Source organism: Ictalurus furcatus, chromosome 13 (assembly GCF_023375685.1).
Source record: "Ictalurus furcatus strain D&B chromosome 13, Billie_1.0, whole genome shotgun sequence".
Lineage (NCBI taxonomy): Eukaryota > Metazoa > Chordata > Actinopteri > Siluriformes > Ictaluridae > Ictalurus > Ictalurus furcatus.
In genome coordinates this window covers 23,465,569-23,490,338 of record NC_071267.1, presented here as the reverse complement: position 1 = coordinate 23,490,338, position 24,770 = coordinate 23,465,569, and the positions used below count along the sequence as shown (strand labels likewise).

Sequence of the window (24,770 nt, the reverse complement as noted above, 5' to 3'; positions counted from 1 at the left end):
AGCATTTTATAATCGCAAAATAAAGGCTATGACTATATAATTAATATAATCTACAAAAACATCAGACTAATAGTGTACATCAACAACCAATAAAATTAATAATAATAATGTCAGAAAACGTAGCTACCAAAACGTAAAAAAAAAAAATAAAAAAAAAAGAAAAGACTAATGTATTAATGTGTGCTACAAAGTTACAAACCTTAAAATATATTTGCCTTAAATGTGGGGGTTTTTTTGTCTTCAAGTTGTTAAAGTTGGCTGGTAGACACTGACCTTTAGCTATTACCGCCCCCTGCAGGGATGCGTTTAAAAATACAACCTGAGCTTTTTTCTCATCCAGGCACCAGCATGCCAGGATCTATCAGGTTAGCTTATTGCGGATTTGGCACTGTGAAATACTGCACTGCTGCACTGTCTGAACCTTTCCCACACACACACACACCAACACAAAAATGAAAGTAGAAATACAAGTAGGAGACTTTCTTTAAAAACTAAAAACTATATATATATATATACACATATGTGCGTGCACACATCCACACGTTACATCACAAGCATGCACATTTCAACTCACACAGCAGCTAGCGAGCTGTCTTTCTTGGGCTTCTTCTTCTCATGGGCATCACTAAAGTCCAGCGCAGCTTTGTCCATCCCCAGCAGCTCACTGATTCGGTCATTACCGTAAAATTCGCCATATTTATCCATCACCTGCGCGTACGCACACACAACACGCATTCATCAAATTTATTAAGATAATAGAGCAATCATCAGTTTTACCGCATGGGCCAAACCTTTTGATTTTAGGAATAAGCAAGCTTTTTGGCCTACCTTTCTCTTCACAAATTTATCCCAGTAGTTGTTGGGAAAGGACCTGAGAACCAGAGAAATACATGCGCGTCAGGAACGCACCCTGCCATAAGACAGACGCAGCAAATGCGACGCAATGTATAGTCTGTTACATAACATTTTATAAAAACATTAACCAGGATTTAAACAACCTACATTTTTGGTTCAAATTTGAATGACATGCTCGTTTCACCCCATTAAATCCAAGTAAACGTAGGTATGAATAAAACAACGAATAAAAAAAATTAATTATATTTTATTGGAAGAGATCTAGATCTAAGTGGGGGAAAAATAGACATTTTGATCATTCAATTAGGTCCTCGTTGGACATCGCGTACACAATATTCAAAAGTCTGGACCCTAGATTCCGTCTTAACCGCATTTTTTTTTTGATAATGGTTGAAATTGAAACAAATAATGAACTCAAAGCCCAGGTATAAATATATTTCTGAACGTATTTTGATGAACAGGTTTGACTCAAATCTTTTTGCGTCTATTTTTAATTTTTTTTCCTTTCCAAAGAAGTCATTTTCATTTACAATTTAGGAGAAGCAGCCAACGTGTACCAACAAGCAAGTATTTGTCAACATGTATTTGGGAACTCCTTAACCTCGTGCACGTCTCAGGTTAAATAGACCCGGTTATCGTTTTTAATAGAGGAAAAAAATACAGAACAAATCTTTTTTTTTTTTTTTTTTTCTCCACCTGAAACTTGGTGGCCTTGGCTTATTTTCTGTGAGGAACATGTATAACCCTAATAATACGGTCCTCATGGTAAATATGAAACTTGTGATGCCTCATATCAAGAGAGGAGAACAAGTCCTAAGGTCCTGAGCATCTCCAGTCACGGTGAGAAGACGACGCTGAATTATTCAAGTTAATCTACTGCACACACACACACACACACACACACACACACACACACAGTTCTATTATTTATCAAATGTTGCTTCAGAAGGATGTGATTAATTGTTGTGTAAGCATAAATGAAATAAAATTAATTAACGAAATACAATGCAAATACGAAAAACAACGCAAAACTGAATTTGTGCGTTTTCTGTTTGTTCTTTATAGCTGGCATTTATGTTGTCATAGCCAATACTATTTTAAATATAACGAGAGAAAGATAGAAAAAAAAATTCAACAAAATAGTTATCAATAGTCGTGAAAACCACGTTTCATTTACGTTGTACAACAAACGTAATTGCTTATATCACACAGTAGGGCAGTGGTGGCTTGTGGGTTGAGGCTCTGGGTTAGTCGGGGGGTTCAAGATACAGCGCTGCCAAGCTGCCACTGGTGGGCCCTTGAGCAAGGCCCTTAACCCACTCTGTTCCAGGGGCTGACCCTGCGCTCTGACCCCAACTTCCTAACATGCTGGGGTATGCGAAGAAAAGAATTTCACTGTGCTATATACGTGATTAATAAAGACTCATTATCGTTATCTATCATCATCACACAAAAAACAGATGCCGCTTTCATTGTTAAAAGCGAGCTAACGGAGGTCAGTTTCGAATATTAAACAGATTTGTCGTCAATAATGTTTGCAAAGGAATTAGAGACCATATGTACACTGGGATTATGGAGTTCCAGCCAGGTGCAGTAATCCACTGCCACTGGCTTTGGCTGCTCGTTTACATCGTCTGGCATTTAACCCCATAAAGTTTCAGTAAAATTAGCCTAAAACGCCTATCCGAGGCGTACCCAAATCCACCTTAAAGCTGTTCTTGAACCATTTGGAGTTCATGCATGGTTTTGGTCTGTTTTGAAAGTGGACACTCTGAAGTTTTGTCCCCATTAGTCAGAATCACTGTAAGTCCTACTGGCATTGAGTAATGGAGGTTGGAACACACTGAAACAGAATTTTTTTTTCCCCGCCTGATATTTTTGGCATTAACTGGAAAACACAACTGGACCACGGCATGAAGCCTTTCCTAGTCCGAGCTCAAATTTGATAACAATACCAAATAAAATTCATATTTCACACGTGTTTTTCTAAAGGTCTGCCCATGCGTTTTTATACCAAAACCTATCGGAGACTCCGAAGGGCCCTTGGTAAGCATGCACGCATAACTAGGATAAAAAGGCTGCTACTCTTGATTTTTCTTATAATTATCATATCACATATCCAACAATCTACAAAATGTACATGTATATGTATATTTAAATGTATTTTCAGACGTATACTCATACTTGAAACCTTTGTGCACTTTTACGCACTCTTGTGCCATCTGTTACACAGCTTTATGCGGGGACTTTTAAGCTGAAGTGTTGAAACACGCCCGGAAAGCAAGGTATCATTCTTTTCAGCAGTTCATTGGCTACAGCATGCGTCACACACCTCCACTGGTGCCATTACACAGCTCTTGGATATTAGGAGATAATTAAAGATGCCTGGTGCAAACTTCTAATAATCTTTAATACTGTAGATGCTCCTTAACGATCCGGCTTGCTGCCTCACACTGACCCACATTCGCCTCTGATGGTGTGTGTGTTATAAATGGCATTAACTCACTGTGTGTTGATGACCAGCCTGTCCCACTGGCCTTTAATGTCATCCTCTGATGGCTGCTCTGTAATATACAAGCCATCAAACTCCAGCTTCCTGGCCACCTCCTTCTCCCTCTTAAAGATCACCAGGGGAACCTAGACGACACAGAGACGGACTACTTAGGTGCCTTTCAGCGGTTTGATTGTTTAGCTGTGAATTTCTAGCTGAGAAACATATCCATACGGACTACTGAGACCATCAACATTTCTTCACAGCGAATTTTTACTTAGAAAAGTGATTGCTAATGGATCTGTTATTACTGCAGCTTTTAGAAGCTATAAACTGGGCAGTCTTCACAACAGTTCCATCCCATTATTTTCAAACGACTGGTTGAGTTAAATTAGAGCGAATTGGTCAGATTGACTCATCGCATATTTAGACGAACAGAGGTTGAAAATCTGTGGTTCTTACACCCCAATGACTAAATAAAACGGCTACAAAGCATCAGCGGGCACCAGTTTTTCCCCATGTTTCAGCCAGTTTCAGGAAATCTTGCTGTTCCACATGGCAGCACATGATACTTGTACATATAACCTATTTACCACACAAGTACTGTCTACAAATCTAATCTAATGGAAGGCAGCTTGCATATTAGACATGCGAGCCATACTGAGAAAAAGATACACACTGAAAAATATGTTCTGCCAAAGAAGATTTTGGCACAGTATACTAGTTTTCTAATGAAAGAAATGAATGTGTGGGCACAATTTTGTGTACAACACCGATTTAAAACATTTAATCATACATTTCTAAGAACATGAGAAACATTTCAGTCATATATATATATATATATATATATATATATAGTTGGACAAACATACACTACCAGTCAAAAGTTTGGAGACACTATATATATATATAGTGTATGTATATATGTATGTATATGTGTGTGTGTGTGTATATATATATATATATATATATATATACACATAGACAGAGACAGAGAGAGAGAGAGAGAAAGAGCCCCACCTTGAGGCAGTAGTATCCGATGATGCAGAAGAAGGAGATGATGGTATGGAGGATGGCGAGGATGCGCAGTGTGGGCTCCATGTAGCCGCTACTCTCCTCTAGCACAAAGTGCACAGTAACGGGCCGATCGCTGGAAGAATCGCTCTGCGTGTCCCACCGCAGGCCACCGTCCAGTGATGACGTGCTGTACACGACCTGCTTTTCCTCTTTTACTGCAGAGGAAGTGGAAACCTGCAAGCAACAGTAAGCAGGTCCAATAAAGCCCATAGTAGGAATGAACAGATATTGTAGTCTAAACAGATACAAATAAATAAATAAATAAATAAATAAATAGGAGGCACAATATTCATCTGGTTTCAATTAAAGGTGTTCATCGGGACTGGGATCCCACTGGGTCACACAAGCGAGAGGCTTCATTCAGACATGAGCAATAGGCCATATGTGAAGCTCATGGACAAATAAAGACCACTTTTGATTAAAGTGAAGGTGCAGCGCTGAGCAGTGCATTCACATCGTTCATTCATTCCTCCTTAGTAACTGCCTGGTCAGGGTCACAGTAGTTTAAATTAGGCTACTGGTTTGTAGTTTTATTCGGCATTGGGAAATATCGGGAAAGACAACAGACTAAAATCTCTGAAAATATACAGTGCTGTGAAAAAGTATTTGCCCCCGTCCTGATTTTCTTCTGTTTTTGTGTACATCTCATACTAAATTGTTTCAGAAATTAAAACAGAATCTAAGATGAAACAAAGGCAACCTGAGTAAACACATAATACAGTTTTTAAATGATAATGTTATTTATTGAAGCAAAAAAGTTATCCAATACCAACTGGGCCTGTGTGAAAATGTATTTGCCCCCATAGTTACCAATTCCCCAAATCTTTGAAACTGCATTCATAATGGGGTTCAGCTGGACTAGACGCAACCAGGCCCGATTACTGCAAACCCTGTTCAATCAAATCTACACTTGAATAGAACTTTTTCAACAGCATGAAGTTGGTTAAAAGGTCTTACCCAGTTACGCACTGTGTCAAAGATTAAAGAAATTCCAGAAACGATGAGGAAGAAGATGATTGAAATACATCAGTCTGGGAAGGGTTACAAAGCTATTTCAAAGGCTCTGGAACTCCAAAGAACCACAGTGTAAGCCATTATGTCCAAATGGAAAAACTCGGCACAGTAGTGAACCTTCCCAGAATTGGCCGACCTTACCAAATTCCTCCATGAGCACAGCAACGACTCATCCAGGAAGTCACAAAAGAGCCAAGGACAACATCAAATGACCTACAGGCCTCTCTTGCATCAATAAAGGTCACTGTTCATGACTCCACTATCAGAAAGACGCTGGGCAAAAATGGCATCCATGGAAGAGTGGCGAGGTGAAAACCACTGCTAACCCAGAAGAACATTAAGGCTCGTCTGAATTTTGCCAAAACACACCTTGATGATCCTCTAACATTTTGGGAGAATGTTCTGTGGACTGATGATTTGAAAATGGAACTGTTTGGAAGACAGGAGTCCCGGTACATCTGGCATAAACCAAACACAGATCTCCACAAAAAGAACATCATAACTATGGTCGAGCATGGTGGAGGAAGTGTGATGGTGTGGGGATGCTTTGCTGCTTCATGGTCTGGGCAACGTGCCGTAATTGAGGGCAACATGAATTCTACTGTTTACCAGAAAATCCTAAAGGAGAATGTCCGATCTTCAGTCCATAAGTTGATCCAAAGCACAGTAGTAAGTCCTAGTCCTAGAAGTAAGTGAAGTCTGATCTCCAGTTATCGGAAGCGTTTGGTTGCAGTTATTGCTGCTAAAGGTGGCACAAGGAGATTTTCAGTTTAAGGGGGCAATTAGTTTTTCACTTGGGTGATAGGTGTTGGATAACTTTTTTGCTTCAATTAAAATAATAAATAAATAAAAACAGTATAGTGTGTTGACTCAGGTTGCCTTTGTTTTATGTTGTATTCCGTTTGAAGATCTAAAACTATTTAGTACGAGATATACACAAAAACAGAAGAAATCAAATACTTTTTCACAGCACTCTACGTGGAAGCACGGAAAACATGGTGATAGGGTATAGGATCTGTGGAGCACTAAACATCGATAGTACATACTAAAGCGGTTCCACAAAACCTGTAATAATAAATACATACGGTATATATCCACTGTAAATCTGGTGGGATTTGTCCTGTTACTCAAAGCATCATGGGTCTCACAGCACAGCTTTACCTTGTAGAACAGCAGGATGAAGTTGATTGCAAAGGCCACAAACAAAGCCAGCATTCTCATGTTGTAGAAATTCCTCGCAAAATAGTTCTGTAATAGGACAGGAGGAAAAACATAATACATCATCTCTGTCAGCAGTGGAGAAGTAAATAACAGAGGTTTTGATGGGACATGATCCATAAGTCCATGGATGAACCTTCCCACGCATAGCATGACATGAAACCAGCTATTTACAATATTTACAACTATTTACAATATTTTCTTAACGTCTCCTGATGTCATTCGGACGTTCTGTTATGACCTTGCGTGACTAGCGAGTTGATGTGTGGTCTAAGGGGACCGTGTTCAGTGCTTTGTAATGAGGGGAGTAAACTTCAGGACATCATTTTGCAGCAAGTTGACGTGAGGCTCTCTTACTAGCAGCTTGCGCTGGTAGGCGATGATCTTCTTCCAGAAGGCAGACTCTTGTAGATCTGGCTCATCTGATTTGGAGGAGCGGTTGAGCTGAGGCTTCCTTTTCTTTGGAGCTTCCTTCTTCTTTTCCTTTTTCTCCCCGTCCTCTCCTCTGTGGCAGACGCAGAAATAAAAATCGCTGCTGTCAATCAGGAGCAGAAGGTTAGTACTTGCGTCTGAGATGTAACACCACACTGAAGATGGAAGTACAAACTAGTAGGGAATGTATAGAAATCATACTCTGCTTTCTCAGACACTGTCTTGGTCTCATCTGTGGCTTCTTTCTCGTCAGTTGATGATGATGAATCCTTCACCTAAAAAAACAACAACAACAACAAAAAACCTCACAGACAGGTTTTTATAGTATTTAGACAAACCGACAATTAGTGATGTATGTCATGGTTTTAGATCGAATTCTAGGCGATGTATGTGCTTGTTACCGTGTGTCTTCTGCGGAGTTCAGGTGAGGGTGTAGGGGGCGGTGGCATGGGTGTATTAAGCAGGTCTGTCAGGCTGGCGTTGGGGTTATGTGGCATGAGTTTGTACTGTCCTCCTTCCCTCCTCAAATCCAGCCCAAATATATCAGACAGCAGGTCGGTGTCTTCCGCGGCCACCGCGAGGTCGGCCAGGTCTTCCTCGGGCGACGTTTTCTCGGCGTGTTTCCTCTCCACCTCCTCACTCTCGCCTCTCACCTCGTCCTGCGTCGGGTCGGGCATGTTGGCCAGCAGCTCGGACACCTTCATGGTCTTGGCTCCTTCCACCAGGCCCCCGCCCAGGAAGCTGCTGTAGATGATACGGAAGAAGCCACGGGCCACGCTGAAGGCGAAGTGCAGCAGCCCCATGAGCACGCTCCAGCAGAAAGCAGCCAGTGTGGTGACCATGTCCTTCACCGTCATCTTCTTCGCCTTCTTCAGCTGCTTCTTCAGACTCTTCATGGACAGCACCTTAAATGGCAGTGCATTCGATTGCATCATAATACCTTGATTTCAACTTCCTTTACGGACAGATCGAATACAACCCGACGTCACGGAATGTTCTAACTTAACAAACTCATTATAATACCAGGACAAGTCGACTCAATGACGTGTCATGAAATAACGTGATAATTACTCAAAACCGTGACATGAGATCTGGAAATAATGGGATAATATTTAGAAAAATACAAATAAAAATAAAAGAATGACAATGTGCGATTCTAGATCTAAGAACACACCTTTCTCTCTTTTTTTCCACTTTTACGTCTCGTATGGCCGACAGTATTTAAAGAAAAATGCACTCCTGGAAATTACATCGTTCGTAAACACAATGAGTATAAGGATTGATTTTATAATAATAAATTCTTCCAGGTACATCTGTTATAGAATTGTAGCTGGTGTACTAGCGTGTCTAAAGGCCAAACGTTCACATATTTAAGCCTCCGTTAGACTAATAACATGTTTACGCCAACGTCAAACACACCTTCATCAGAAGCATGACGTTGTAGCGGAGGGCAAACAGTGCTGAGCATACAGTGCTGATGGAGAAGAAGCCCATGTCAGGGGTTTCCTCTTCGGGTTTCTCCCGCTCGTTCTCTTCTTTGCTCGCCGAGCGCTCTCCGGCGTCCGACATCTGTGCAGCCAGCTGCATCTCAAATATGGTGTCTTCGCAGAAATTAACAAACAGCTCCATCTTCTCCTTCTCGCCACCCTCGTTGACGACGTCAAAGATGAACTGCCGCTTGGATTCTTTCACCTGCGGCTTCTCCCACTGCGTGCGGCTCGACTCGCTGATCTCAAAGTACACGCGCTCGATGCGCTTGGCGCTGCCCATGATCTCGATGCGGCCCAGGTAAGGCTGGAAGTAATTGAGCACGCTCTCGGCCAGCTCCAGGAAGGTCTGCAGGCGCGAGTCGTGAGGCATGTGCTCCGACAGGTTAGTCAGGAGAACGGCCACGTTGAAGCCGATGTCCTTGGCTGGCTCGTGAAAGCGCTCGACAAATTCCTCGTAATCGAGCAGCTCGTTTTCATCCGTTTCGGCACACGACAGCAGGAACTCGGTCTCGGACTGCGTGTAGTGCTTGTGGCTCTCCATGGCTTTGTGAAAGTCCCTCTTGGAGATGACCCCCTTCCCGTCCGGGTCGTACTCTTTGAAGGCGTCGGACGACGTGAGGTCTTTCAGTTTGAGGAACATGTCGAAGAACTTCAGAATCATCTCTACATTGTTGGAAGACTCCACCAACATGTCCACCATCTGCTTTCCGATGGTGCCGTTCACAACGTTCCCTGAGTAAAGATTCGTTTTTTTTTTTTCCAAAATATTGCATTAATATTGTGATAGAGCTGTTATTGTACTTTTCCTTTTTCATTGTTTCAGTATAATTTACGGCTTAATAATGCTATGTGGAGATATTTTTAGAATATAACTGAAGTCTAGCTGACTGAATGGAATAGCTCATGGATTATTACCCTCTAACATGGAGAGCAGCATTACCACCATGTCCTTCTGCAGATCCATGAGCTCTTTCAGGAGATCGATCTGGCTCGAATCCTGGGGGTTATGAAGAGGAAAGCATCACTGGTTTTGCATCATTACAAACAGGCAGGAGATTACGTACAGTACATGTCAGGACCGTGACGGTCTTGCAGTTTGCACTTATCACATGCCTACCTGCGAGAGCTTCATCTGCATGTGTGCAAAAACATGGAGGAACCCGACCACCGCGTCCCACAGGCGACTGTGTGCCAGGCTCTGCTGGTTCCCTGTGCATGGACCCTGTACCAAAACATGACAAGAACTTCAACGGGCTTCTAATCGTTACACCGAGGCTTTAGGGTTGTTCCGCCTGGAATCGATGAGGCTAGACCGGGAAACAATCTGTCGGACTGACTAACATCTACCACGTATATCCTACACTACTCATACTTTATTTATTTATAGTCATAGGCCATTCCATAAACCCTAGATATTCCACAAAACCTGGCAAGATGGTGTTTTTGAATGGTGTAAACAGGAAACGCTGTTGGGTAATGTAGCCTGAAGATCAGAAATGTCATCAATTTGCAAGAGGTACTTAGGAGGAACTTGAATGAATCCCTAAACTGGCTTAGCAAGCAAAATGCCCGGTAGACTGTGACGATACAGTGGATCTCTGCCAACTTGCACTACATTTCCTCAGCACATGTGCTTGTTCTTCCAAGTGCAAAGACAATGTTAATTCCATCATCTAAGTACAAACCTAATTTACAGTAGTTTTACAGATCGGGCTTGGCATAACAACACAACAACAACAACAACAACAACAAAAGCCCAATGTCAGTGCTCTAAATGAACATTTAAAAAAGGAACAAAGGCACTGTCTTGAATCAGCAAGATAAGATAAGATAAGATAAGACAAGATAAGACAAGACTGAGCTCTGCAGTGAGAGACACATGAATGAAAAAAGAATGTATTTACATCCAAATCGGTCAGGAACTAAAAGTGATACCATCTGGAAACAAAAAGTACCTGAATATACTCCGTAAGAGTATTGAAGACCTGCTTAGCCACGTTTATAGCTTTGGAGAAATTACGTTGACCCTGCTCGTCAATCACGTCCTTGCCCGAATAGTACCAGTAGAAATCACTGATGGACTCCTGGTGAAATAAAAAAAAAAACAAACAAACAAAAAAAAAAACACAATTAATGTCGGTCTCTGGAACGCGGCGATTTTCACGAAGACCTTAAAATGACCACGATCAATATTAGCTTTCCAACACAGCGAACGAGTGTAAGCTAACAGCCAATACACGTCGAAAAAAGTTTGATTAACGTTCGTTCTACAAAGAAACTGCCATTACAGATATCAGATGCTGCGGCATAAAAAGAGTTGCTAGAATAACACAAGTTGTAACACAATTGTAGATTATGTAACAGCTAATAACTAGCTGGCTGTATTGTATGCTCCCAGTGCACTGTGGGTAAAACAGTCGGTCCTTCAGCAACCAACACTACATACAGTACAGTATATGAAAATACTGAACGTCTGCTTGTTCCAGTATGTAGTGTTTTTTTGTTTGTTTGTTTTTTTTTTAAAGGTTGACATTCTAGTTACTGTGTAGTATTTCCACCTGCAGTGTCTCACCTGTACTCGAAGCAGGTAGTCCACAGTGGAGATGATGATGTTGACGGTCGTGTTGTTTCCTGTTTGCGTTCTCAGGTAGTTCTGGAAATCTGCAGCATGGCACACACTTCGTGAACACGATTATCGGACACGCGTAGCGCAATCACAATCATTACAGCGCCGTTTCAATTAAACGTTTCATTCCTTCTGAGGAGGAAAAGTTTCGGTATACAGTATGGAAACTGCCGTTTCCCAGGATACCGAGTGTACTATAGAGACAGGTGTTTTCTGCGTGAGGCGTTCTTACAACATAAAAATGACCAACTTTCATTTTTTACTGAAAGTAGAATCATACAAAAAAAATTTTCCAACAGTAATCTTTCTATATTCAACTCAGTGTCCTTAACGCACGTGAAAATTGCACCCCTGGCTTTAGCGGTTAGCACGTTTTGCCTGGAACCTCCGGGGTTGGGGGTTCGAATCCCGCCTCTGCGCTGTGTGTGTGGAGTTTCTGTGGTTTCCTCCTGGTACTCCGCTTTCCTCCCCGAGTCCAAAGACACCCGCTATAGGCTGTTTGGAATTTCCATGGTGTGTGAATGTGTGTGATTGTGCCCTGTGATGAGTTGGCACCCCGTCCATGGTGTCCCCTGCCTTGTGCCCCGATTTCCCTGGGATAGGCTCCACGCTCCCCCGTGACCCTGTGTAGGTTAAGCGGTATGGAAAAATAGATGGATGGATGGATGAATGGATTCCATCCCCACTGCGGCACAGAAACATAACAGAATTACAAACTGAATTGTCACATTATGGTATAGGCATTTATGGGCTATAAAAAAAAAACCCTTGATTTTTCACCATTTTCACCTTTTTGTCTGAATTCACCCACAGCGCCACCTGGCGTGCGTTTATACCAGCAAGTCTACAATAATATAGTAATATAGCGAAATACATGCTGCATATGATCGAAACGTAAAATGAGAACTTGTGGTGCATTGTTTCCATAAATAACGTTTACAGTGCTGATAACGGAGACAAATCCGTATGATCTCCTGCAAATTTAAAACAGAACTTATAACGCTGTTGCTGTAAAAAATAAAACAGGACCTCAGTTACTGGGGCAGAACATTGAAAAGTAATGACCAGCATGATGGTCTCATGAAACTTCGGCCAAAGAGCCGGTGGAGTGTTCCTCACCCGAGTTGTGTCCTTCACAGAGCAGCTGCAGGAAGCGGAACAGGTCACACGTGAACTCGTCGTCCTGCATCACCTTTTCGCCTGCACGGCCGGACCAGAGCACACGCGTGTTACAGTCGGCATGGAAACCAATGCCACACAGCTACAACGTCTGAGAGAGGCGCATGGGTCCAGCATAGCCCTCACACACACACACACTCACACACACACACACACTGATGGGGGACACTACTCGCTATCAGAGAGCGTAAAACCATATAGGTAATGGAAGGAGTTGAGCAGCATTTTGTTCCTGTGTCTCTCAAAGCCCTAAATACCGACAGCTCAGATAAAATGGCATCTATACAGGCTGGTTATTTAAAATAAATAAATAAATAAATAAAATATTTTAAAGACATGATTATTAATAGCTGTGCCAGCTTTGCCTTCTTGTTGGAATCAATAGCTGTGTTCACCACTAGTTGATGAACCCAGGCGTGTTAGGTGTCAGAGATCTTTGTGTTGTTTTCATTAATTTTATTCATTCATTTTGTTACAGCACAGCTTTTATAGAATTTTATAGCCAGTAGAAATGCAAACACGTTAGACTGGTAGGTGTGCAGCTCTAGAGACACCGCTGGGATAAAATGCTGCGTTAACCATGCGGAAGGCTTCTCATGGTTAATGAATGTGGGAGCCCCGGCCAAGGGTGATTCTGAGATGACCCTGATTACAATATATAACTCTGACAACAATGAGCACAGATATACATCATTTCACAACAGCTACACTTCAGCTAAACCTGAAAGTGCTTAGATTCACTTTGCATGAGCAATTTGAAATGTTATATTTGTTTCCCTTATAAAATATAAAAGAAAATCAACATGTAAATAATAATAATGATAATAATAATAATAATAATAATAATAATAATAATAACGATGATGATAATAATAATAATAATAACAACAACAAAAATAATAATAATGATAATGATAATAACAACAATAATAATAATAATAATAATAATAATGTTAATAATAATAATGATGCTGATGAAGATGATAATAATAATAATAATAATAACGATGATGATAATAATAATAATAATAACAACAACAATAATAATAATAATGATAATAACGATAATAATAATAATAATAATAATAATAATAATAATGATAATGTTAATAATAATAATGATGCTGATGAAGATGATGATAATAATAATAATAATAATAATAACAACAACAATAATAATAATAATGATAATAACGATAATAATAATAATAATAATAATAATAATAATAATAATAATAATGATAATGTTAATAATAATAATGATGCTGATGAAGATGATGATAATAATAATAATAACAACAACAATAATAATAATAATGATAATAATGATAATAATAATAATAATAATGTTAATAATAATAATGATGCTGATGAAGATGATAATAATAATAATAATAATAATAACGATGATGATGATAATAATAATAATAACAACAATAATAATAATAATAACGATAATAATAATAATAATAATAATGATAATGTTAATAATAATAATGATGCTGATGAAGATGATAATAATAATAATAATAATAATAACAACAACAATAATAATAATAATAATGATAATAATGATAATAATGATAATAATAATGATAATGTTAATAATAATAATGATGCTGATGAAGATGATAATAATAATAATAATAATAATAATAATAATAATAACGATGATGATAATAATAATAATAATAATAATAACAACAACAACAACAATAATAATAATAATGATAATAATTATAATAATAATAATAATAATAATGTTAATAATAATAATGATGCTGATGAAGATGATAATAATAATAATAATATTTGTGATAATAATAATAATAATAATAATAATAATAATGACAATGATAATAATAGTGATAATGATAATAGCAATAATAATATTAATAATAATATTTGTGATAATAACAATAATTATAGTAGTATTAATAATAAGAAGAAGAAGAGGAAGAACAACAACAATAATAATAGTAGTTATTATTATTATTGTTGTTGTTATTATTATTATTATTATTATTATTATTATTATTATTATTATAAGTACACTGATTTGTACATATTTTGCATGTTTCCGCATGCTGAGAATCTCAGGATTAGATGCACTTTCAGGCTTATTTTCATCTGATGATAAACCAGAACAGAAGCCTTACAAAAACACACTGGAATTTTATAGCATCTCTACCTCGTAATTGTTCTGCAACAAAACATATAACTCTAACACACCTTATTTACGTCAACAATTCTGTCAGCTTATCATCTAACAATGCACTTATGCAACAGTAGTAATGTACTGTTAATACACAGTAGTGATCACACAGTCCTGGTAAAATGATCTGTGGATAAAACATTTGATTTGGTTAGACTTCCTCTGGTCTATCATTCTCGTTACTGTCCGAGTGTAAAACTGCACTTTTAGAAGTGTGTTGGAAAATGGAACCACTAAACAGGAAACATGGATGGAGAACACAAAAAGAATGTCGAGTGAAAACACGACACGGATCATCGGGTAAGCGCGTAAATCAAGAAACAAACCAACCCAAATCAAACGACCGTCACTCCGGGAAAAACAAAGGCGGGGGGGAAAAAAAAAAGAAAAGTGAATAAACGCGTGAAAACGACAATGGAGTACGCCACAGAACAGACTGAAGAGCCTGGAGTGTCAACGAGGGAGAGGAGGTGGAAACGGAGGAGGAAGGAGAAAGAAGAACAGGAAGAAAGTTCGGGGAGGAGGGTCTACGGAGTCAGCTGTCACATCAGCGCAGCCAGGAAGCCACGAGTCCAAAGAGACGCAACACGGAGAGATTACAGAGAGGAATACAGCACTGAAACACGCAGCCAATGCGGCAGGGAGCAGGGACAGAACACGGGGACGCAACGGAGGAGGTGTGGGGAGGGGAAACTACAAAACATCTAACTGCTCTTACATCGAGCGTGCCAGAAACTGTGCAAATCCTGAGAGGGAGGCAAAAACAAGTGTGTGATTGGCTACAGGTCTACAGGGCAGTCCTCTGATATGCCTTTCCCCCGACACGGAGCTGGCGCTGGTGTCAGAGCCGCTGCTGGTCACCTTTTTAAACAACCAGACGGCGTTTCCGCCAGTTTGAAAGTCGAACAATTAATGAATTAGATGTGGCGGTTCCCTAAACACTGTAAAAAAAAACAAAATACAAATAAAACAACTGTGCAGATCATGCCCCTTTGTTTACCTTAGAAGTTTTCCTTCTGGCTTTGAGAACATGTTTGCAACAGATGTTTATTTCATCACCAGAATTTTTATTCAATTTACTTACTTATTTATTTATTTTAATGGAAAATCGAGGCACAGTTTTGCACAATCTTTATTATTTAGAATAAAATAAATAAATCCTCACTGTTCACATCTCTCTTTCTTTTTTTAAAGACAGTAATATTATCATTAAATACATTATAATCATTGAGGGTTAAAAAAATAAATAAATAAATGTCCCCGCCCCCAGCTCCTGACATCACCGGTTTCTCACTCGAGTCCACAAGCGATTTCGATTTCGAGTGGAAATGCGTGTACAGGTCGACGTTTATCTCTGACTCCACCACCAGCACTGGCACTGTGTGGGTGGAAAAGTGCTGTAAGAGAAACAGTGGAGAAACAGGTGCTAATCGAGCTCAGGGAGAACCGGGAGGGGCTGCTAAAGGGGCAGATTGAGGGGTCAGAGGGAGAACAAGAAAGAGAGGATGTGGACTGATTACGTATGGGACACGTGGAGGGCTCAGGACCTGAACACAGAGGACACAAAGCTAAATCACAGCAAAATGGCAGAAGTGCATAATTACCACGCTCATGGGTGATGACTGAGGAGGGGGAGACAGTACATGAACCCAAAAGAAGAAAAAAGAAAAAGGAAAGAAAATAGTGAGAGGTCAAACAGATTACAAGGTCCAACTTTTTTTTTTTTTTTTTTGAGTGGGAAGAGATGAACTTGGATTCAATCATCGGCGTTCTGGTTTATGAATCGCTCTCAAAAATAGATCATTATAGAGCTGGTGTATAGCTTGGAAAGCACAAGAAATGCCAAAAGCCAATTGGTTGTTTAAGAGTTAAGGACGTATCTGAAATCTCTATCAATATACAACTTATGTAATTGTACTATATTAGAGTCTTTACTGGTCACATATACATTACAGCACAGCGAAATTATTTTTTCTTCACATACCCGAGCATGTCAGGAAGCTGGGGTCAGAGTGCAAAGAGGGTTAAGGGCCTTGCTCAGGGGCTAGCTTGGCAGTGCTGGGGCTTGAAACCCTGACCTTCTGATCAGTAACCCAGAGCTTTAACCGCCAAGCCACCACCGCCCCCGCTTATACAGTACCACTATCTAAAATCTATTCCTACGATACAACAGTATAAACTACAGTATAAAATGGTGACTATCAGAATCTTAAAAGTATCTCATGTAACAAATTTGTAACATATAACTAGATCTCCGAGTTGAGAAATTGATTATTGATCAATCATAATCGATTGGCAGGCAAAACTGATGAATTACCGGTTTCACTTTGTACACACCGCTGTATTTTCGCAGAAACGTAGCTGACTGAATCCAATCGAAAGTGCAGAGGTTTGTTTGAAAGAGCAGTAAAAGACAGCACATGCCTCCGGTTTAATAGAAGGGTATTATGACAAAAAAAAAAAAAGAAAGAAAAAAAAAAAGAACATGGAAAACAAAACAAGTTGCAACAATAGGGGAAAAAAAATTAAGCTTCGTTTTCAAGTTGAAAAGAAATCGTAAACGCAATCAACAGTGAAACAAAACAGATCTCGTCAAACTGAAAGACATTTTCCATAAAAACGTGTTGGTAAAGACAATAAATCCCAAAAAAGAGGCTGTGTAAAACCTTTCCTGAATATCATCGTCCTTCCATAACTTTTTTAGCATTTATTGTCTGATAAAGATTATAAATTTTTTTTTTTTTTTTTTTTTGTCATGGTACCCTTAATGAAAATCATTCTAACAGTTTCAATAATTCATAAACAGCTTTCAGAATCAAACAAGCATTGGGCGCTTGGATTAGCATTAGTCAATCTGATCTGTGAAGTGTAAATGATCAAGAGCAGAACAAACATCCATTTGATGACAGCTATATGGACACACACCCACCCACCCACACACACACACACACACACACACACACACACACACAGCATAAATAAAATAAGTGAAATTAAATGTGTTTCGTACAAAGACGCAATTGCTCTAAACATTAAAATTCACGACAGTGAATGTAGACATCATGGCTGAATAATGATATAAGAAATTCAAATCAATATGAAATCATAAATAATACTGACCAGAAATAAGTAAGTAAATAAATAAATAAAAGACAGAAGAATGGACAACCGTAAAAGATGAGAATAACCACAGGGCATGTTTTGGTGTAAATACTAAACCTTGGAGTAGTGGCCAATTTACAACACTGTGTATTAGAAATATAAAAGTAGAAAAAAAAGAAAAAAGAAAAAAAAAAAAAACGAGTTACAAAGCAGATTATTTGGATATCGCTATAACACACACACACACACACACACGATATTAAACATTAGAATAGATGTTACGTTGTACGTAGTTTTCTCCCGTTTCGTAAAACACACCTGAGCCTTCCTCCGTCACCATGCCCAGACCCTCGGCTTTATTCTGCCTCTCGAAAGCATTCAGGTCTAGGACGCTGGAATGAAGACAAACACAGACGGATATTCATCGTCCTAACCTGACAAATCATTCGGAAGCTAATGTGAACAGAAGCGTTTCTCGATAACGTTACCTGCAAGACTGCATAAGTCCTGCCAGGCTCTGGAAGAAACCTACGTCCTTCTTATCCTTCAGGTAGTCCAGCATTTTCTACAAGTGGATATTTATTCGAAAGCTGTAGCGCATTTTCTTGCATAGAAGGCACTGCTTTTGTTTTTTGTTTTTTTCAAAAGCAGCTCCACTTCACTTATAAACAACACCCGCGCGTGGGGTTTTTTTTTTTTTTTTGCATCGCCTTACCTGCTGTACTGTGGAATTTCCACCGTTCAGTATAGCAATGCCCAGCTTTAGTGTAGAGGCCACCATCGGCCCCATCTCACCTGCACGCACAGTCAGAACAGAGTCACAACCTCTGGCACTGTAGAGATATGACTGACAAAACACGCTCACGGAGTGTATAAGCCCTAAGGTCTCAGCTCTAGTCATGAAGGTGTTTGAGCGCTGTGCTGTTCTGCTTTAAAAGTACAGGTTATCATTTTATGAGCCTTTTTTTTTGTTGTTTTTTTTGGAGAACATATAAAAACGAATGCTTACTTCTAGTAGCAGTGGTGAGAGTTACTATGAGGTGTACCTTTGCTGGCGCTGATGGTCTGCAGCACCATCTCGGCTGCACCGCGATCGTGGAGCCGAGCCTGCTGATAGAGCAGCTTCTGCTTCTCCATCTCTTTCTCCTAGAAAGTAAGCAAGTAAAGACGGCGCGTCGGAAAATAAAAAAAAAATAAAAAAAATAAAAATATTTTAAAAAAGGAAATGACATCACTATCCTCTACGTCCTTTTTTTTTTTATTTTTTTTTTTCCAGAGCTCCCAGACTGCTACTAAGCCTTTTATAAGTGTTTATAAGCGCACTCCATGGTGCGTATTCCCACAGCCGTGCCGTAGATCCTGTTTACAGCTAATCGGTATAACATTCAACCTGAATAGGGATTATCCACATTGGTGTAATTAAAACAGGCTGAAACACCGAGACACATTTAGCCAGAGGTTATAAAAGTGTAAATACGTCTCTACGGCCCAAAACCGCTCCCGATGCTTTACGTCGTGATATAATCCCAGAAAGATGCTTACTTCAAAACTCTTCACTTCCTCTTCGTCGTCGTCCTCCTCGTCATGGCAACTCTGTGAACCATTTACAGAAAAAAATCGAACGTGTCAGGAGAACCTGTATGATGAGTGATGATACAGCAATACTGTTGGAATTTACTCCTCACGCACATATCTAGTTTACTCAGTGGGGATTCTCACCTTGGCCATGATGTCCGCGTAGGCCATGTAAAGGCTGTCCTCCTCCAGTTTACTGAAACAGACAGGTAGAGGATGTGCGTTCGTACTGACAGTCTCATAACCATATGAAAATAGCAAGCTTTCCGAACTCTTCTGCTACGCGCTAATTGGTTTGTCTTCAATGTTTATGAGCGGATGGTGAATTGTAGTGTATGGTTTCATTTTAGACATCTGCGGGCAGTGTGAAATTTCTCGCAGTTTTTTTCTTGTTTCCATCGACCCTGTGTCTTGATGACGCTCAAAAAATATCTAAATACCTATCTAAATTCTTATTAGCTAGCTTAGCGCAATAGTTCTCTATCCATCCATCTTCTATACCGCTTATCCTTTTCAGGGTCAAGGGGAAACCTGGAGCCTATCCCAGGGAGCATCGGGCACAAGGCGGGGTACACCCTGGACAGGGTGCTAATCCATCGCAGGGCACAACCACATACACATTCATACACTCAGACTCCATGTGTGCTTTTCCTAACATTCCCATTCTTGGCCATTATAATACCCTCCAGTCTTCTGGGAAGGCTTTCCACTAGGGTTTGGGGCGTGGCTGTGGGGATGTGTGTCCATTCAGCTACAAGAGCGTTAGTGAGGTCGGTACTACTGATGTCGGGTGAGGATGTCTGGGGTGCAGCCGGTGTTCCGGTTCATCCCAAAGGTGTTCGGTAGGGTTGAGATCAGGGCTTTGTGCAGGACTCTCGAGTTCTTCCACTCTAACCTTGGCAAACCGTGTCATCATGGAGCTGGCTTTGTGTACAGGGGCATTGTCATGCTGGAACCCCTTTATGCCTCTTCGTTCCACTGAAGGGGAAATTATAACGCTACGGCATAGAAAAACATCCTATACAATTCTGCAGTTCGAACTTTGTGGCAAGAGTTTCTGGGAAGGACCACATATGTGTGCAATATGTAATTCTCTACCTTAAGGAAGTCTAATAGAGAGTGATAGAGTTAAAAGAGAGACTTAAATGTAAAAGAAGAATGCTACTGATGGTATAAAACAAACCATTTCTCTGTGAGTGCAGTCCTGCTGAAGAGCTGAATGAGCTGGTGCAGAGGGTCGATGTGTTTAACCCCTTCATCCTCCTCTGATGGCTCCTCTCCACCCGGCTTCTACGGCAAAAAAACACAGATCTTCAGCTCCGGATTCATTTCAATGTCAGTACTGAACCGCTAATGGTAATAATGGCAGAATTTACAGGGTGTACTTTTTGTTTTGTATTCTCTGACAGGTGTCATTTATTTCTCGATTAGTTTTAAGCCCTGAATCCATCAAGCTCCTTAAAAGACACTGTGTACTTGTGCTCTGCGCGTCGATTTGTGCCCAGCCGAAGACGCTGCCGAAGATGTTTTACCGAGTCTGACCACGTGATGCTGTGTAAAAACATAAACGCACTCACAGCCAAATCCTCTATGAGCTTATCTTCAAAATAGTGCTCCTCTGTCTCGATCCAGGACTTCTCATAGCCCTGCAGGAACAGGTTCACGGCTCGGTGTCTGCAAACCACACACAATAAGCATCAAGGCCTTCTCTCAGTGATGACCAATGAGGATAAACGATGAAGTTTTCCAGAGCAGTTTTTTTTTGTTACGTTATTGTTTTGTATCACTTCATTTTAATGTTTTAATGTATGTTATAAAGAATAAATAATAAAAAGCTCATACATAGCTAATGCAAAAGTATGCAGACATAAATATTAGAAGCTCCTACTGAATAGGAAAGAAAAAAAAAACACACAAACACATTTTACACTGCAGGAAATACAGAAACTTATCCAACGATATACAACACGAACACACAATGTTCACTAGAGTAAAACGTGAAGCTGAATTTGACTAACTTTGCTCGAATTTCGCAGGTACCAGAGTTTAAATTTCATTTTTGCTTGTGCTCACAAAGTCTTTTTAGAGCAAACTAAGACGCTCCAGACGACAAGAGCAAAGGCATGATACCTGGGCAGGTTGTAAAGAGGAGCCATCCTGAAGCAGGCCACCACCGCGCGTTTCCTCTGCTTAGACAGCAGCTTGTGCCACACCGCCTTCTTACTCCTCTGAGGATGTTCCACCTGATCAAACACAGCCAAGGGAGGAAGTGAAGAGTTTTCGTGGTTCTCATATCTATATTATATGGCCAAACGTTTATGGACACCAGACCATCACGCCATCAATCTCTTTCCACTCTTCTGGGAAGGCTTTCCACTAGGTTTCAGAGTGTTTCTGTGGGGATTTGCTCGTTCGGCCACGAGAGCATTAGCGAGATACCAAGACATCCTATAACAAATGTGTGCTTCCGACTTTGTGGCGAGAATCTGGAGAAGAACCACTTGGGGAAGTCCGATGGTCAGGTGTCCACAAACCTTTTCCTATACAGTGTAACTATATAAATATATACAGAATGTCACATGACATTAATACGTTTGGTTTGGACTGTTGGTTTCATCCATTATATTAATGCAGGGCATGGATTTTTTGTGCTTACTATTGAATGCAGACACCAATTCACTTTTAGATCGAAATAAATAAATAAATAAATAAATATATATATAAAAAGAATGGCTTGTGATGTGAAATCTATTCTAGGTCACGTACCGTCTTATTATTACTATTATTACCGCAGTCACTGTCACAAAGCAGCTTTACAGAAAGCCTCTTAATGAGTGAGCCACAGGTGGCGTGGGATGGTAAGGAAGGCATCGTTGCTGCGGGCTAAACTGACCTGGTCCAGATGGAAGAGCACATGAGCGATGTCCAGCACTCTCTCTACAGTCTTCTCTGGGTCTGAGGTGTCCTCACTGCGGTTAGGCATGTCTTTATAGAGAGCCATCTGCCAGCGAATAGCAGGGTCCTCCAGCTGCGCACACACACACACACCAACCATCTGACTCATTAAAAAAAAAAATTAACAAGCAATTAACTAAAAATACTGTTAAAACAGTAGGTTTGTAACCTGAAGGCAAAATCCACTAAAAGCAGATCCCCAACGTATTTCTATTCTCATTTCAACATCTGCCCTGCTGTGCTAAAGCCACTAGAGAGAATACATCTGGTTAGCTCTAGCTCCTAATCTACTTATATCATATTGCTAGCATTTCCTGGAATTTACGTACGCTGCCACGATTGCATTACTGTGTAACACTACTGTACGTTCTCGCCTCGCGTTATTATATTTACTGTTCCAAGTCATTAATGAGAACTACTTGTTGCGCTACAGGACTGCTGAATATACTTGACCGTGACGGTGAATTCGTAGCCGTCACTGAAACGTAAAAGCGTTTAAAGGAATCGCTTTGGCCAAAAACGAGACACAGCGTTGTACACAGTAGAAAATGGATCAGCTTGCTGTATGAAGTTTGCTCCTTGAGGTGTGTGGTGAATTTCCGAGGCGAACGTAGCGAACGGTGAACTGAAGCTCGGAGTTCGGATTAGAGCAAGTGTTTGGTATCTGATCCTGGTGCAAACATCAAACTATGCGCTGAGGGAAAAAAAAGTTCAACTGCCTCTATGACAGTCTGTCTGAGATACAGTACCAAACGACTAGACATGACTTTAGGTGAGCGAGAGATCCCTTAGGCTGCAACGCTAGAGGATATAATTAGGGCTAAATTTGCGTTCTTACGCAACATAGAAGCAAACTTCAGACGCAAAGGGTATCTCGGCTGATCGGCTACCTTTAAAAAGTACGGGTTACGCGTATACTGCATGCTATGAGCTACAGCTCATCCAGCGGTGGATTCTCTACACACCGGCGTGCTACATCTGAACATGCTGTAACGTGGAGTAAGGCAGGAGGTCGCAGGCTTTGTGTGTCTAGATGCGTTATCCAGAGAGGACGACTTTTTCATGGCGCCTAGCGGCACCCGTGCGTGTCTTTGGATGGAGAAGTCCAGCGTAGAGGAGCGTTTAAGGAAGGGCAGGCGTTTGTGAAAGGGTATTTCTGGAGCAGATGGCTTGGGTTGGCGGCGTTTCATCCACTTCAGGACGATGATGAGGCGCTTGACCAGCTTTTTGAAGTAGAAGGCCCGGTACTGATGAAGTCATGCGGGGACATGCAGGCATGCAGGTGCGGGTGGAGCAGATACAGAGACAAAGACAGTGACATGAAGCTGAGATGATCATACATGCAAATGCTATCGTGATATCCGACCTTGCATAACATACTATAATTGCAAAGCAGGCTGGGAATATTTTCACCGGATTCACGCTCTCCTTAAGGACATACGTTTAGCAGTTAACGTTCGCGTTACATCCAATGGTAGGTTTGATAAATCACAAATCCATCATCGCATTCATAAACCTGCAACGGTGACTTTCGTGCTCAAGTTGTGATTCCGAATCACATGGGTACTGAACATGGGTGCTGTATGACACACGGGTTTTGAACTAAAGGTCTAATTACTGTAAGAGGTGGAGCCAGGTGGATGGCTCAGAAACCTCAGGGGGCATGGATGAAACAATAGGTTCAAACGGTCAAAACTTCCCAGATTCTAACATGCAAACCCTTACAGTGAGAGAATGAAATCACTCGTAACAGTCACATGAGAAGCACACGAAACGCTGTGCCAGATTTATAAAACTGACTATGGATCTGTAATTATGCCGTATCAAAGTTGGCCGATAAATTAGAGGTCAACCGATTGTTCGGTTTTGCCGATCAATAGGCAAAAATCCACACCGATGGTTTTTCCCGGTTGTGTCCGTTGCGGGAGCGGCCGAGAAGGGTTAAAATAAAAACTAATTATTATGCGGTACGAGAGCGGCCTCTAGAGGTGAAATAAAAACTATCACTGACTGATTTTGTTATGTTATTTGAAGTGTTTTTTTATTATAATTATTATTCATTTTGGATGGCTCTATTTTTATTTATTATTTGGAGTGTTACTTTTTGGTTCAGTTTGGATGTATATCTTTTATTTAATTTAATATTTATTCACATTTAATAGGTATTAATATCGATATATTCGTTTCATTTTTAAAAAGTACAGTACATTTTCATGGTACCGTCAGAATTGGGTAGTTTCGTAACAAAATTCAGCAATAGTTTACTTTGAGTGTTCATTCATTCAGTATTCATTTTAAAAACCATCACTTGATTAATCGGTTATAGGCAGGTAGGTACCGCCCGCCTTAGTTATCGGTAAAATCCGCTATTGGTTGACCTCTATAACAAATCGTTTCATCCTAACTGATCCCTGTGCATCATATTAGCCTTTCCTTTAATGCGGAAGCATGTAGCAAGAACTTGATTTAGCATGATGAAGTCGATAAGCAGGTGAAATGGAGCGCAGGAACACCGAGGTTGTAATGAGGAAGCTTTATCAA

General features: G+C 40.3%; 1 protein-coding gene across 1 annotated transcript in view; it reads right to left on the bottom strand.

Moving 5' to 3' along the window:
* The window catches only part of ryr2a (ryanodine receptor 2a (cardiac)), a 222,034-nt gene that overhangs the window by 17,278 nt on the left and 179,986 nt on the right, over positions 1-24,770 (bottom strand). The window contains exons 72-95 of the mRNA XM_053639919.1: positions 22,168-22,302; positions 21,405-21,517; positions 20,852-20,948; positions 20,458-20,564; positions 19,419-19,470; positions 19,242-19,292; positions 18,746-18,845; positions 18,415-18,494; positions 18,188-18,264; positions 18,018-18,091; positions 12,323-12,403; positions 11,150-11,238; positions 10,533-10,661; positions 9,695-9,799; positions 9,493-9,574; positions 8,507-9,309; positions 7,489-7,992; positions 7,289-7,362; positions 7,013-7,160; positions 6,599-6,685; positions 4,367-4,597; positions 3,362-3,492; positions 829-871; positions 575-708 (exon numbers count right to left, since the gene is read on the bottom strand). Coding sequence (XP_053495894.1) covers positions 575-708; positions 829-871; positions 3,362-3,492; positions 4,367-4,597; positions 6,599-6,685; positions 7,013-7,160; positions 7,289-7,362; positions 7,489-7,992; positions 8,507-9,309; positions 9,493-9,574; positions 9,695-9,799; positions 10,533-10,661; positions 11,150-11,238; positions 12,323-12,403; positions 18,018-18,091; positions 18,188-18,264; positions 18,415-18,494; positions 18,746-18,845; positions 19,242-19,292; positions 19,419-19,470; positions 20,458-20,564; positions 20,852-20,948; positions 21,405-21,517; positions 22,168-22,302 — 3,527 coding nt within the window. The remainder of the gene's footprint in view (positions 1-574; positions 709-828; positions 872-3,361; positions 3,493-4,366; positions 4,598-6,598; positions 6,686-7,012; positions 7,161-7,288; positions 7,363-7,488; positions 7,993-8,506; positions 9,310-9,492; positions 9,575-9,694; positions 9,800-10,532; positions 10,662-11,149; positions 11,239-12,322; positions 12,404-18,017; positions 18,092-18,187; positions 18,265-18,414; positions 18,495-18,745; positions 18,846-19,241; positions 19,293-19,418; positions 19,471-20,457; positions 20,565-20,851; positions 20,949-21,404; positions 21,518-22,167; positions 22,303-24,770) is intronic.